At 47.3% G+C, this 15,775-nt stretch overlaps 1 protein-coding gene across 1 annotated transcript; it reads right to left on the minus strand.

Moving 5' to 3' along the window:
- Positions 1–3,008: 3,008 nt before the first annotated feature.
- LOC130453788 (homeobox protein HMX1-like) lies at positions 3,009–6,495 on the minus strand. Its single transcript, XM_056794550.1, has 5 exons — positions 6,357–6,495; positions 6,155–6,300; positions 3,941–4,121; positions 3,318–3,412; positions 3,009–3,083 (listed from the first exon to the last, which is right to left on the minus strand). Exons 1-5 carry the CDS (start codon positions 6,493–6,495, stop codon positions 3,009–3,011), a joined length of 636 nt encoding a protein of 211 aa, XP_056650528.1.
- Positions 6,496–15,775: the final 9,280 nt, after the last annotated feature.

Here is a 15,775-nt window from a genome sequence, read left to right on the forward strand (position 1 = left end):
AACCCCAATATACTAAAGCTTTTGAGGAAGTGCTTCAACAATCTTTAAGAGTGCAAATTGGTTCTGAGACCAAAAGGTTTAAGCAGCACTGCCCTGGGAAAACAGGAACAGCAGCTGATGGATTCTTTTCTTTTTTTATCCTTTCCAAGCATTATTCGTTGAAGACATAGATCATTTTCTTTTCCTCCCCCCACCCCCCATAGCCGACGCGTAAGTCCACTGGGCATTAGATGTTTTCTTGATTTGAACCCATTGCTTTGTTGATAATATTTGCATTAGAGTGTTCGTTTAGAGAATGACAAAGTTCTTTTAAAAGTTATTTTGTCCATGGTTCCATGATTCATGATTTTTCCCTCCCCTCTTCTCTCCCCCCTCCCAAAGCTGACGAGCAATTCCCCAGGGTCATACATGAATTATCACTCAAAACCCATTTCTATATTATTCAGTTTTGTAATAGAGCAACCTTTTAAAACCAAAACCCCACATCCTATACCCATATAAGCAATAAGTGATCAATCCTGTGTTTTTCTTCTGCATTTCTGCTCCCCCAGTTCTTCCTCTGGATGTGGTTAGTTTCATTCTCATAAGTTCCTCAGGATTGTCCTGGGTCATTGCATTGCTGCAAGTCAATTACATTTGATTGGGCCACAATGTTTCAGTTCCTGTGTACAATGTTCTCCTGGTTCTGCTCCTCTCACTCCACATCAGTTCATGAGAGCTCTTTCCAGCCCTTTCTGAAATCATTTTGCTCATCATTTCTCACAGCACAATAGTATTCCATCACCAACATGTATCACAAATTGTTCAACCATTCCCCAATCAAGACATTCCCTCAGTTGCCAAATTTTTGCCATCACAAAAAGCACAGCTAGAAATATTTTTGTGCAAACAGATCCTTTCCCATTTTTAAAAAGCTCTTTGGGATATAGACTTATTAGTGGTATGTCTGGATCAAAGTATTCTTTTAGCGTCCTCTGGGCATAGTTCCAAATTGCCCTCCAGAATGGTTGGATCCATTCACAGTTCCACCAACAATGCATCAGAGTCCCTATACAACCCACTTATCCTTAAGTGGGGGAGGTCTGTGACTCATGTGTGTGAAAGTAGGTGATGAATCAGAAACCCCTGATTGCCCCCTGGGCAGTCCTAAGCAAAACTATAATTGGTCCACATAAAAGTAGAGGAAGGCACAGGAAGTGATGCAAAGAAGTGTCTTTAGAAGCAGTTACAACTTCCTGTGAGTGCAGTTCTTCATTCATTTCGGAGTTCCAAGCTCAAATTAGAGGATGATGAAAGGATTTTCTACCTGGACCTGAGACCCTGGACTTGGTGAGATTGTTCTTAAATCTCTCCCTTTGGACTACCACGTGGGGGAGTGAAAAGACTGACTTCTTCCCCGAGTTCCTGAAGGTACTAGCCTCCGGAGAGGCCCCTCGCCTTGGAGGAGACCTCCTGGCTAAAACCCTTGTTTTTGTTTACCTCTGGGACCCCTTTGCTGGGGCCTCTTAAGCCCTGCCTGGTTCAGACCAGGCTGGAGTAAATATCTGCTCTCAGATTTTCTTACTTTCATTCTTTTGTCAATAAATGACCATAAGAAGTCATTTGGAGTGGAATAAGAACTCCTGGCGACCCCTCTCTTGAACAGCCTAGGCCAACCTTTTCATTTTAACCCCTTCCATTTAGTTTCTTATATATTTGAGAAATGAGACCTTTATCAGAGAAATATGTTATACATCCTCCGCCCCCCCCCCCCCAGTTTGATGCTTCCTTCTAATCTTGGTAGCATTCGTTTTGTTTGTACAAAACCTTTTTAACTTAATATAATCAAAATTATTCATTTGAAATGACATTGAAGTTCTCAAGAGTGATAAGAATCATCTTCCTGTGTAGAAATGTAAACAGTTTAACCCTATTGAATCCCTGACGACTCCTCTTTCCTGTTTCCTTTTTATGCTTCTCTTGAGTCTTGTATTTGAGAGTCAGATTTTCGCTTCAGCTCTGGGCTTTTCATCAGGAATGCTTGAAAGTCCTGCGTTTCATCAAATGCCCTTTTTGTCCCCTGAAGGGTTATGCTCAGTTTCACTGGTAGGTGATTCTTGGTGGCAATCTGAGCTCCTTTTCAAGTGGGTAATAAATTCCATCAGTACCTTTGCAAGCTGTTCTTCTTGGACGTCCTTCCTTCTTGCTTGCCTTTTGTTCTCTTCTCTTTCAGAGGAGGACCCAAACCCTCAAACTCTTTCCTTCCTCCCCTTCTACACTTGAGAAAAATGACAAAACCTCTCTAATGAACAATGCCAAAACAACTCACCACATTGGGCATATCACAAAACTCAGGTCTTCAACTGCTCCAATTACTGTTAGGAGGCAGCCAATAGGTTTCATCAGCAAATCTCTGAGTCGTGGTTGGCCACTGCGTTGTCTGGCAAAGTCATTAGCCTTCACAGTTCTGCTTTGGGTCATCTCACCCAGGATCAATGCATACACATCTTCCCAGGTTTCCCCACACCCATCCTTATGCCCTCCCTTTCTTCTGGCCCAGTATTATCCTATTACTTCTCTGTGCCGCTATTCATTTAGCCCAGTGATATTAAGTGACTTTCCCATGGTCATATGGTCACACAAAGTCCTTTCCGGGGTGAGCCAGCCCCCCGGACCTCTGTGTCCACAAGGGTAAAATGAAGGGGCTGGACTAGAAGGCCTCTGAGGTTCTTTCAGGCTCCAGAGCATTGAAAAAAAATTCCTGATTCCATGTTGATAAGAGTTTTTAAGATTCATTTTCTGACATTTTGTGAACCATATTCTTGTCCTCCTTCCTCCCCCAAAAGGCAGGTAATATGACACAGGTCATGCGTGTGTTATCATGAGATACACATGTCTGTGTTCACCACATTGTGGAACAAGACCCACACCACTTTCACTAGAGAAAAATTCATGGAGGAAATAAAGTGAAGAATGCTGTGCATTTGGCCTCCATCTGCTCCTTTTTGGAGAGTGGAGATCCTTTTTCCTCAGGAGTCCGCGGAGCTGTCTTGGCTATAATAGTTAAGTCGTTCACAGTCGATCCTCATACGCTGTTGCTGTTGCTGCGTACAACATTCCCCTGGTTCTGCTCACTTCCCTTTGCTTCAGTTCATATAAGTCTTCCCAGGTTCTCCGTGATCGCCGTGTTTGTCGTTTCTTATGATGCAGTAACATTCTTCCATTTCCATCACCTGCCACAGCTTACTTAGTCATTCCCCAACTGATGGCCGTCTCTCCAGTTTTGTGGGAAATTCACATGAAAATATAACCACTAGCTGGCACCATGGCCAAGTTACGGGCCGGGAGACCACGTGGCCAGCTGAAGCCTCGCCTGACATGGCAAGTGGCACGGCGTGGTTATGTGTCTGGATGTCTGAACACTTGCGCCAGACTGCCCAATCAGAAAGCCAGCGAGGTGGACCGTCACTGGCGTATGTGAGGCAGGGTGAGTGGGAACTCGAGGTCTTTTGGCTCTGCTCCCACCCACCCTGTATGGCAAAGTTCGCTCTCTGTCTGGCCAGACCTGTGCCAAGGCCCAGGCTGGTTGGGAGGCCGAGTGGCCGGGGGGCTGTGGTAGTAGTTAGAAAGACTTCCTTTCTCTCTCTTTTACAAACAAATAGTTATCAACGGAATAGAAGGCTCCAAGATCAGTTTTAATTCTAACCATTTCCAGCTCTTTGCTGAGCTGGAAGCCTTTTTGTCCAAGTAGGGCCTTTCCCCACCATGGATCCCTTTGGGATACAGACCTAGTGGTGGTATTGGCGAGCCAAAGGGCTGCCCAGTTTTAGGCAGGCTTTAGAGCTTTGAGCTGGACACTAGAATTCACCCAAAGACTCTGATGACCTGTTTGGATGGAAATAAGGCAGTGGTAATCCCAAGGCCGGAAGAGATGACTGGCCAAAGCCAGGGGCCCAGGCACATAGATGGGCTGAGGTCTGCTGATCCCGTAGAAGAGGTAAGGTGTGATAGTCTGGCTGCCATCTCTCCACAGGGTGGACCAAAGCCTGGAAAGGGTTCGAGGGAGGTGGAGTGCGGAATGGCGCCTGCTCCTCGAGCTGCCTCTTGAGTTTCTTCCTTCGGTTCTGGAACCAGATCCTGACCTAAAAGGGGGTGAAGAGGGGACTAGATTAGCCTCCCATGTATTCAACTGGGTTCTTGAAGCCTGAGAAGGCCAGCTTCTCTGTCTCTACTACCTGGGTGAAGGAATTTCCAAGTCATCGCTTGAGGTTCATTGATTAGCAAAGGGATGGAGGTGAGGAGGAGAGGCAGGGGCTCAGAGGGATTGATTACATTTCCATCCATTTAGATGGGGAAGTTCAATCTGACGCTGTAAAAGAAGAGAAGAGACATTTTATGTGGCCAAGAGATCATCTCTGGAAGGAAGAGCAGGGGAAGGGAAAGACAAACTGGAAGTTCTAAGGAAGGAGCAGAGGCTGGAGATTCAACAGACAAACTCACTTCTGGCTTGGGGAAGGAGAGGAGAGACGTGGATCCCCAGAAGCCCAGGAGAAACCTATTCCCTTGCAGATTTAGGGTGAAGATTGGATCTGGCTCTCCCCTGATTGTTACAGTGGGGGAGAGCCAAGGCCAATCATCTTCTGTCCCTCAGGAACCCCTGCACACCTCCAACCCCACCCTTTGTGCCAGCAGCCCAAAGTCCTCAGTGGGTCTGTCCACAGATCCCTGCCAAGGGTTTCTCTCTGTCTCTCTCCCTTCAAGTTGAGTTAGCTTAAGAGCAGGAACTAACAGGCAGTTGGCAAGCCAGAAGGATCCAGGCCGAGAAGCCTCAGCCCCCAGACTCTGGAGGGCCAGCCTGCTAGAGGGGGTAACCACAGGGCTTCCTGCTTGAACCCCCCAATGATCTGTTATTCAGGGTCTGGGTCTGGGCCAGTCTCTGACAGCGTAGTTGAGGGGCCAGAAGACTTGGGGAGGGTCATGGCTCCCCCCAAAGGGGGCGACTTCTAGGTCTCAGGGATTGAAGATTTCCTGAGCCACAGAAGTGGCATCTCTCCTTGGCACTTGGGTAGCCCTGAGATCCGGAAAGGGACTGACAGGTGACGTCCCTGGGGAAACCAAGGCACAAGAAATCATGGCTCCTGGAGGGGGGTCATGCTGGCACCTTACGAAGGCTTCCCCCACTGGGAGGGGGGAGGCCCCCTCCACTGTCTCCACCCCGGCTGCTCCTCTCCATATCTCCACATGAGGACAGTGGGAGGGAGAAGCAGGAGTCAGGTAAGCCCCGGGTGGGGAAACAGTGTGCCTGGGAGATCCTGATCGCTGAAGGAAAGACCAAATGGAAAGGAATCCCCAGTGCAGAAGAAGCCCCTGGAGGAAATCCTGGATTCCCAGGCAGAGGCGGTGAGCATGTGGCCTGAGTGTTAAAGATGAGCCCATAGTAAAATGGCTAGTTTTTACAAGGTTGATCAGCTGTGAATGATGGCCATCATCATTCCATCATCCACCATGCGTGGATAGGGTGCCGCCCGGCCTCCATTCTGCCCTCGATGGCTTCCTGGCTGTGTGACCCTGGGTAGGTCACTTCAGCCGCCTTAACTTGGGGAAAACAGAAGTACTACAGTAGTCTGGAATCAGGAAAGGGCTAGAGCTTGGCCCTGGGCCAAGGGCCGGGGCCTCTGGGAGCAGCTGGTGCTTTAAGAGGGACACAAAAGGGAAAGGCCTCCCAGGACACTGATTGCAGACTCCCGCCTGGCCTGGGCCTGGCCCTGCAGTTCCGCAGCGCCCCCCGATGGACGAGGCGCCCACTGCACTAGGGACCACCTGATTTCCCGTTTCTGGGACGGACGTCCCGGGCAGCCAGGGGGCTCGCCAGGGGAGATCCGGATCCCCAGAGCATCCGGAATAGAAGGAGGCCGTCGGGCCAGGAGCTCGCCAAGGAAGAGACCCGGGCGGAGGAGGAGGGAGCCGCGCGCCACGCTGGCCCGGAGACGGGGAGATCCAAAGGAGAGCCATTCCCCGAAGCACCGGCACGTGACAATCCCCTCCCAGCAGCCCAGGTAGGGCCTGTCACTGGAGCCATTTTCCAGATGAGAAAACTGAGGCACTCGAGCGTGGCCGAGGCACGAGCACCCCACGACGCGGCGCCCGGGGATCCCGGGAGACCTCCCCCACCCACCTGCGCCGTGGGGATTCGCAGCTCCTGGGCCAGCCAGGCCGCGAGGCCCGCGCTCAGGTAGCGAGTCCCCTGGAAGGCCCTCTCCAAGGTGCTGACTTGGCTCGAGGAAAACACCGTCCGGTTCCGGCGCGGCCGGGGTCCGAGGCCTGGGGGGCCGGAGGAGGGTGAGCAGGCCTCGAAGAGCGATCGGCTCTCCAAGCGCTCCCCGCCGCCTCGAGCTGCCCTGGCGGGGTCTCCCCGTTCTCGGGCGCCCGAGGCGCGGCCAACGCTTGGCCGCGGGAGCTCTGGGCGCGGTACACCGGGGCGGGCACACAGGGCAGATGCAGCCTCCGCGGGCTCATGGCCGAAGTGGCCGGGGGCGTCAGGAGCGGGGAGGGTCGGGGGGCGTCAAGGCGGCCGCAAGCCGAGACGACGCTGCGGCCCGGAGTACTTGGCCCCACTCAGTACCCAGATCATTGCCTCCGGGATAAGCCCATCACCCGGAGCTCCTGGCCAAGCTCTGGGGCGGAGCACAGGCTCCCCTCCGCCCCGCCCCGCCCCAAGGGCCGAAAGCCCGGAGTCCGAGTCCACTTGGCCCCGCCCTCCCGGGCACGGGCACTGCCCAGTCTTTTAGTCGTGGGATCTCGGGCCCCTGGGCACCCTGGGCACGGGTGGGAAGACCCCTGGCTTCTTCCTCCTGCCTCTGCCAGTGCCCCACCCCACAGCCTCCTTGTAGCTCCTCCTTTTACTTCGTTCTCTAGGTCTTCTGGCCAAGGCTCTGGATTCCAGTCCTTCCGCTCTTCTCCAGCAGAACCGCCCCCATCTCTTCTGCCCATTCATGTGGGAATCATTTTGATTTTCTTTTCCTTTTGAACCCTTCCCTTCTGCCTTGGAACCAATAGTCAGAGGGCTGGTTCCAAGGCAGAGAAGTGGCAAGGTCTAGGCCACTGAGGTGAAGTGACTTGCCCAGGGTCACACAGCTAGGGAATGTCTGAGGTCAGATTGGAACCCAGGACCCATCCACCCCTGGAGCCTCCTTTACTTTTCTCCCAGCCCATGGCCAGCTGTCTCATCACTCTCTTTAAGTGTATTTTCCTTCTATGGGTTTCAAGAATGGCTGCAACCCATCCAGTGTTCTAGCTCCCAAAGAGCCCACTTCAGTGACTCCTGCTGGGCTGCCGGGAGGTGGGTCCCGGACTGGCCCTTCTTAAGGCATTAAGTGGATCAGGGCTTGCCTGAGGAGCCCAGCCCCCCCCCCTCCCCTTGGCACAGGGCGGGCCCTCCCTGGGGTGCCTGGTGATTGCTTTTTCTGATTCTTTTCTTTCCCTTTAAAAAGAGCTGGGAAAAGGGATTCTGAGGGTGGGCCAAGCTTCTGCCCTGGAGAAACTGACATTCCTTTGGGGAGGGGGATGAGTACAGCCTCAGGAGCACTGAATGACACACCCATGCCAGGAGCAAGACTGACCCCCTGATCTCTGCTTCTAGAGCTAGTGCTTGGATGTGGGGATGGGACACGACCTGGGAAGCTGCTTAGGAGGCAGGAGTTGGCAGGGGATCCCGTGGGATGGCAGTTATGGCCTGGTACCCGGCACTGGGGACAAACACTGATAGGGTGCCAACTCTGGGCCTCACCAGTTAGGGTGGGATGGACCCAGGGTGGCAGCCCCAGCCAAACTGACACGACATTAAATAGCCTCCCCTTTGACTCAGGGGTGGGCACACATGGGCACACACGGCATGTCCCCATCCCCCCCACAGCCAGCTCAATGGCAATTGGAACACACCCCATCTCTGCTTCAGTGAGTAGCTAACTGGCTAAAGGCCCCATATGTAAATCTTGAAATTTCTCAGACTTGTGAATGTTAAAAATTTCCACATTGAGGAATCCTCCATTGGAACAAATTCCCTACTGGGAAACATTCCCCATTTTGATGTGAGAACTTGCCAGGATCAGAAATGGGAGGACCTCTACTCCACCCGTACTTAAGACTGCTTTAGGGGAGAAAACTCCTTGCTAAACAATGAAAGTACTTGGACCCGTGCTTATAATAAGGCAAGGAGTTCTTTGAGCCAGGCCTGTTTTTAGAATGGATACAATGAGATGCTAGGTACCTAAAAGGGTCGGGCAAGTTTTCTCTTGATGAGATTAGTTGACTCAGCTGTATTTTCACTGGTTCAGACTTACTGAGGAGATTTGTCAACTTAGCAGGAATTCAGATGGGCAGGCCTTTGGAAAATGTCTACAGTGATTGGTAGATGTAAGGACTTAGGGGAGGTGACATGGGAGAAAAACCCCTATATAAGAAAAAGCAGAATCTCTTGAGAAGAAAAAAATCCCTTTGGAGGATCTCTGATGAGGATCGCTTGGGAAGAATCTCTTGAGAGAGGCTTTGGAGAAGGGAAGCTTTTGGAGGACAATCTCTAAGGAGGTCTCGCTGGAGCTCCTCTGAGGGGACTCTGTCCCTCTGGAGGCTCTGGAGAGAGGCCCTTTGGAACAGTCTCTGGCTGGAACTCTCTCTGGTGAAGTCAGCTGAGATGGAGCTGGCCTGGTGTCACTAGAATCCTTGCTTAGACAGACCTTGTGGTGAGTGTTAAAAGACTGACTGACTGATCTCTCTCCCTTAAGACTCAGGTCTAGGCCATGTTGGCTTAAGGCCCTTCATACTTATTTCCTTTTTCTCTCTTTCTCTCTTTTCTTTAATTCCACATTTGTATTAATTAAAATCTCTATAAAACCCAGTTGACTTGGGTATTTGAATAATTGGGAATGTTTTCCTGGCGACCACCTTATATTTGATTTAAAAACCAAGACACTGTAGTGAAACATATTTTTGCGGTCAAATTTACTCACCCTCTCTTATATCTATCACAATTTATATCTTCCACCATTTTAACTCACTACAGTTTACAACATCACTCTTTTAACTGTTACAGTTTAAGGCCTTCAACCATTTAAAATCTAACACATATCAGCAGGGCTCTCGAGCCTCATGCCAAGCAGAATTGGGTCCCCAACAGTACCAGATTTGCCCCAATCAATTCTCAAATAACAGTGTCCTGGCCTAGAGTTCGAATCGGGCGATGCTTGATTTTTGAGCCTCTACCTTCTGTCTTAACATCAGTTCCAAGATGGAGGAGCAGGAAGAGCTAGGCAATGGCAACTAAGTGACTTGCCCAGGGTCACACAGCTAGGGAGTGTCTGAGGCCACATTTGAACCCACAACCTCCCATCTCCAGCTTGGCTCTATATCCTCTGAGCCATGTAGCCATCCCAAAGGCTGCCAACTGTGTGAAACTCTTCCTCCCTTAAATCCAATTCATTCACCAGTCAGGCAGAACATCTCTCCATGACTTCTGGCCCAAATCCTCTTTTAAAAGGAAGGACCAAGGGATAGCACACATGGCCTCAGGCATCCTCCTAGTTCAGGCCCTCATTGCCTGGAAAAACAATGTCCATTGCCAGTTGGCTTCTGTTCTATTTGCCAAAAATTCAATCAAGGGGCATTCAGACAGAAAGGTTTAGGAGGTAGACCTTTAGCATATTGTCCATTTGAGAGTTTGCAGATTGATTACATCAGCATGGGGAAAGCTGGAAGATACAAGTTTTGCTTGGTAATTGTTGATAGATTAACTAAATGGCCTGAAGCTTTTCCATCAAATACAAATACAGCTAGCTTTGTGGTGAAAGTGTTGCTTAAGGAAATTATACCTAGATTTGGAGTACCATCAACAATAGACTCTGATAAAGGATCCCATTTCACTCAAGACATCCTGAAAAGAGTCTATGAAAATCTGGGAATAACACCAACATCTCATGTGCCGTATCATCCCCAAAGTTCAGGGCTAGTGGAGCGCATGAATAAGGAACTAAAGACTATGGTGGGGAAGCTCTTTGCTGAAGCTCATCTCAAATGGCCAGAGATTCTTCCCATAGCTTTGTTTTCCCTACGTAGGAGACCAAGAGCAGATTTGCATATATCATCCTATGAAATGCTCTTTGGACATGCTCCACTACAGGCAAAACCTTGTAAGACTATCTATACATCTCTCTTAGGAGGAGATTGTCACCTCGCTTCCTACTTAAGTGCTTTACAACAAAGACTAAAAGAATTACACGATATGGGAGTATGAATTCAAATTGGTCCTTTGGATCATTCTCTCCAGTCACAAACCAGGAGACACGGTGTATGTAAAGAATTTTGCTCAAACATCAGCGTAACACAGGAAGGTTGGTTAGGCCCTTCCTGCGTTGGTTCCTCCATCTTCAGTAAAAGTTTTGGGTAGAGATTCCTGGTATCATTGTTCACATATAAAATTAGCACACGGTATAAATAGTGAAAATGTGCAAAGCACTGAGGAAGAAGAAAATGAAGAAGAGATCGCAGGAAGATAGGATCATCAGTCAAATAGAGCAGTAGGGAGAGGCCCATTCCTGCGGAAGAGGATAGAAGAGGACGATGCAGATGAAGAGAATTCAGGAATGAATGGACATTGATGAAAGGCTGAGAACTTATGGATTTAAGCCTTTGGGAAATTTGCAATGAAGAGGATCACAGGATAAATGGACGGATGATTTTCTACTCTGGGTAATGGATGATAGTAAATAATAACAGCGCTTATTCACATACAAACGCCAGTATGTTTACTTCTATGGGACTGCAGAAGGAGATTCAAGAGGAAGGCAGTAGGGCTGAGGATGTGGCATACAACAGTAACATAATCTTATATAACAGTAACACGGACGTTTAAATGGCAAAACAAGATGACAGCAAAAGTAGCAACATAGTAAAGCAAACACAGACAGAAACATGGCTCGGTTACATTGAATCACTGCTTAAATGAGTGAAATAATGTATAGTTAGGAGGGTACCAACAGTGTGACGATTAGCTATAGACGGGTTATTTACTAACAAAATGTACCTACATCCTGGGAGTCAGTTTAGGTATCGAACTTTGGTTAGGAGAAGTATTGGAAGTTCGGGAAAATTAGATAAGATAAAGTAGGGAAACTAGATACTGACCTGCACTGCCTCATACATTACACAACACAAACAACATGACAGCACCTATCAAACAAAATTGTAAACAAATATGTAAATATATGTAAATAGGGTATATAATAGGATTGCAAATTAATTATATTATAGTATATGCTTCTATGTAAACTATGTAAATATGAGGTGATCATACGTGTGTATGTACATATGTGTAACATATGTGTATATGTCTGCATGTGTCATGTATATATGTAAATAATGTACGTAGCTCATTAATATCTTCTGTTACATGTATTTGCGTAAGTGAGTTTGATGCTCAAAGTAAAACTTATGCAATGTTGTGTTTATTGTAATGTTCAAATTTTTTCTCTAAGTTGAATGTTAACGTACTACAATGCTAGTACATTGTTCTGTTTAGCTGATAAAAGAGTATTTTACGTTTGATATTTGCACGGACGTTACGTTCATCTGTTTGGTGTTATTTGCTGTTCTGGTTTGGCTTCTGATTGACTTTGTACTTGTTCGTCATTTACTTTGTTTTTCCTTTTCCTTTTCCCTTGTTACAATTCCTTAGAATAGGTTAGTGTACGTTGGAGTGAGATAGTTGAGTGCAGGTTGGTTGCTATTTTGGGTAGATTTCTTAGTTTAGGCAACTGGTAAGTATTTTAGACTGTGTCGAAATTCAAAAATCGTGTTTCCAACACGATTTTTGATTTGTGCAATAGGGGGGAATGTGATAAAGGATGGAAAGGCTTGCAATGTGCAAAAACGGAAAAGTGCAAACCTAGCTATGATTGACAGTTTAGTAAACTTTAGTTTAGTAACCTAGTTAGTATAGTTTAGTTAGGTTTTTTTTCTTAAATAGATTAATATATTTTGCTTTACATTGCCTTGATCCCACCCCTTATATCCTTCCCTCTCCCCCTCTCTGAGAGTCATCATTATCACAAATAATTTCATAAGAAAAAGAAAACTAGGGGAAAACATGTCCAAAAACTAACTAATATAATAATAAGAACAAAACAATGCAAAATGATTTATATTCATTGTCCTACCCCCATGGACACTCATATTTCTGGAAAGGTTCATGCAAAGGTGACTTCTTATATCTCTTTTTAGGGGCCAAACATTCTATATAATTTCACAATTTTCATTTATAAATTTTTTTTGGTGTTGTTGCTTCTTTCCACTTACATGGTTGTAATCATTGTGTATATTGGTTTATGACTGCCTACCTCACTCTACAACAGTTCATATAGATCTTTCCATGTTTCTCTATACTTATGTTCATCTTTTCTCATAGCATAATAATATTCCATTATTTTCACTTGCCATAATTTGCTTAGCCATTCCCCAATTTATGAGCACCGACTTTGTTCTGAGTTCTCTTGGTATATAATCTGTCAAAGCATATGACATTTTAGTCATTCTATTTGCAAAAATTCCGAATGGTTGTACTAATTCATAGGTCCACCAACTATGCATTAGTATACCTGCCATTCCACAAGCTTCCTCCAACACTAATAATATCCATCTTTTGACATGTTTCCTAATTTTCTGAGTAGCAGGTAAAACTTCAAGATTGTTTTGATTTGTTTTTTATTATTGACAGAGCATTTTTTCATATGATCGTTAGTGTACTAGGTTATTTCTAAGAAACATCCTAACTCTAATTGTATCATTTTGAAAATCCTCAGTGGCACTCTATTACTCACAAGATAAAATCTAAACCTGAGTCTAGCATTCAAATCCCTCTCTAATCTAGTCCTTACTTAACCTCTCCCATCTTATTTCCTGCTACTTCCCTACATAAACCCTCTGCTCCAACAAACTTTGTCTCCTAATTGCTTACAAAATATGCCATTTATATTCCTATCTCCCCATCTTTACTCTTTCTTTAAAAATAACAACAACAAAAAAAAACCCCTTGCCTTCAGTTTTAGAATCAACCGATTCTAAAGCAGACAAGAGGTAAGGGTTAGGCATTTGGGGCTCAGTGACTTGCCCAGTTAGGAGTGTCTGAGGGCAGATTAGAACCCAGGTCCTCCTGACTATCCAGTCACTTAGCTGCTCCGTCTTTACCCATTCTTGCCTCAACTGTCCTCCTCATCCTTGTGTATTTCATCCTATCCTCTCTTCAAACCCAGCTGCCTCAATAAAGCTTTCTTTGGATGCTCCAGTAGTAGTCACTCCTTCACACGATTATGGTATCTATCTCTGAACCCCTTGGGGATTGTTTATTGGTGTATACTAGCCATTTGTCAATAATAGTTTGGTTAAGGGTAATTGCGTACTTGTGAGAAATGGGCTGGCAGAGCCAAGAAAAGGATAGACTTGGGGTCAGAAAGACCATCGCCTCAGACACTAGCTGTGTGACCGCTGGGTGACTCACTTCCTCTCCCTCGGTTCACTTCTCTGTGAAATGGACATAATCGTACACCTGCCTCACAGTTATTGTGGGAACCAAATAGGAGAACACGTCATTCCTTTACAGCCTTAGAGCACTCCATAAGTGTTAGCTCGGATTATCGTTGTCACTCAAAACATGCTGTTTGCTGTTTTAAAAACGTATTCCTGGCCTGCATGTTCAAGTAGACGGTCTGCTGCTTGGGAGCAGGAGTCGCGCCTTACGCCTCAGCACTTGAACCTTAAATATGGCGAGCGCTCAAGAAATGCTGTTGACGTTGATGGAAGAAAGTCTTAATAAGGATTACATTCATACACACGGTGTTCCTCCATATAGAGCTTCAGGAGGAGTCTGTGGTAAGTAGGGTCATTAAGAAGCATGAAAAATTTCTCATCATATACTCCATTTTTGGTTTTTTTACACCCTCACCTGCCATCCTGGAGTCAATACTGTGCATTGGCTCCAAGGCAGAAGAGTGGGAAGGGCTAGGCAATGGGGGTCAAGGGACTTGCCCAGGGTCACACAGCTAGGAAGTGGCTGAGGCCAGATTGGAACCCAGGACCTCCCATCTCTAGGCCTGGCTCTCCATCCACTGAGCTACCCACCCATCGTATACTCTGTTGCATCATTGTAGGTTTCCAGGCATACTTTTTTAACTTTTCAAGATAACTTTAGTTAATACCTTTAGTGTGTAGAATCAGGGGAAAAGCAAGAACAAGAAGCAAACGTTGTCTGATGGAAAGAGCACCCCATCTGAAGCCAAAAGACTTGGATTCTCATCCCAGCATCTGCTTCCTACTTATGTGACCTTGGACAAGTCACTTCAAACTTCTTGGTAAAAATGAGGAGCTTTGACAAGGTGATTGCTGGGATCCTGGCCGACTTCCAACCCTCTGTTCTCTATGAAGATCGGGAAGTCCGAGGGGCTTGCGCTGGGAGGCCTCCCCGACAACAACGCTATTTGCATGGCGGGAAAACTTAGTTTACAACTACAAGCTTCGAAGCAGAAGAAAAAAAAGAAATTCGTGAAGATTTGTCAAGCGCTCAGCGCTGCGCCTGGCACCCGAGGTGAGCTACTTTTCAATAAGAACAAGCAGCAGCAAATCCCCGGCCCTTGTTCCTTTCCCTTCCAAAACAACAAAGGCGGTTTTTACAGGTTTCTTCCTCCTGTGTTTCCCTTAACCAGAACCCGGTATGAACACTGCCCTGCTCGCGTCCGTCTGTCTTCCTCTCAGCTGGCCAAGGGCTTGCCCTCAAGCAAAGGGAGGTCCGAGCGTGTCTCTGCTCTCCTGGGCCAATTCGGGGGCCTCCGTGTTCCCTCGAGGCTCCTTCTGCCTGGCCTTGCTCTGCCACAGACCGTCTTTCTTTTCGCTTCTCCAAGTAGAGGTTCCATATTCATCGAGAGCTGCTCGGTTGTTGCCTTTCTTTGTTCATTCAGCAAGGAAAGTGGTTCCTAGAAGGTCATAAATGTCTGCTGATGGAGGAGACGTCCTTTGGGTGCTCCTGGCTTAGGGAGCACGACTGCTTAGAACAAAGGACATTGCCTTGTCTTTGGAGAGCTGAAAAACAGATTCTTTTGCCGGAGGAACGGCCTACGTGTGACTTTGACGTGGCTGCGCCCCAGAAACGCAGGCGAACCATTATCAGGGAAACTCCCTCGCTCCCTTCCATCCTCCAGCCTAAAACCCCCAATGACCCCCCCAGGGCCCTGAGATGACTATCTTCCTTTGATCGTCCTCTAGATTTAAGATGGACAGGAAGAGGCACCCTGAGGCCACACCTCAATCCTGTCGGACATCTGTTTGGTCCCTAAAGCGAAGGCATCTTTATGTCCCCAGGCAGATGATCACCCACCTCGCCCCATGCCTGGGTGACTAACACTGTTGTAAAGCGTATAAAATCCCCAGAACTGATGTGTCTGGGGGCAGCCTTTCCACCCACGTTGTCCTCCCAGGCACTGCTCCCCCTCTTGCTGTCCCGCCTCGCTGTCCTCCTGGCCGCTCTCACCGGTACTCCCCAAACGAACAAATGTCTCTTTTTGTTTTGAAGCTAAGTTTTGGAGTCTCGCCTTCTTGCAAAAGGCATCCTTCCTGCACCCCAGGGGTGCACATCTGCACCCCATAACAGCTTGGCCTTGGGGTCAGATTCTTCTTTAAGTCGCATTTTATCTTCCTTTCAATTGATAACCATTTATTTTCTGTCTCTCTCTGTGTCTCTCCCGCCTCCCCCATCCTTACT

The sequence above is a fragment of the Monodelphis domestica genome, chromosome 1 (assembly GCF_027887165.1).
Source record: "Monodelphis domestica isolate mMonDom1 chromosome 1, mMonDom1.pri, whole genome shotgun sequence".
Taxonomy (NCBI): domain Eukaryota; kingdom Metazoa; phylum Chordata; class Mammalia; order Didelphimorphia; family Didelphidae; genus Monodelphis; species Monodelphis domestica.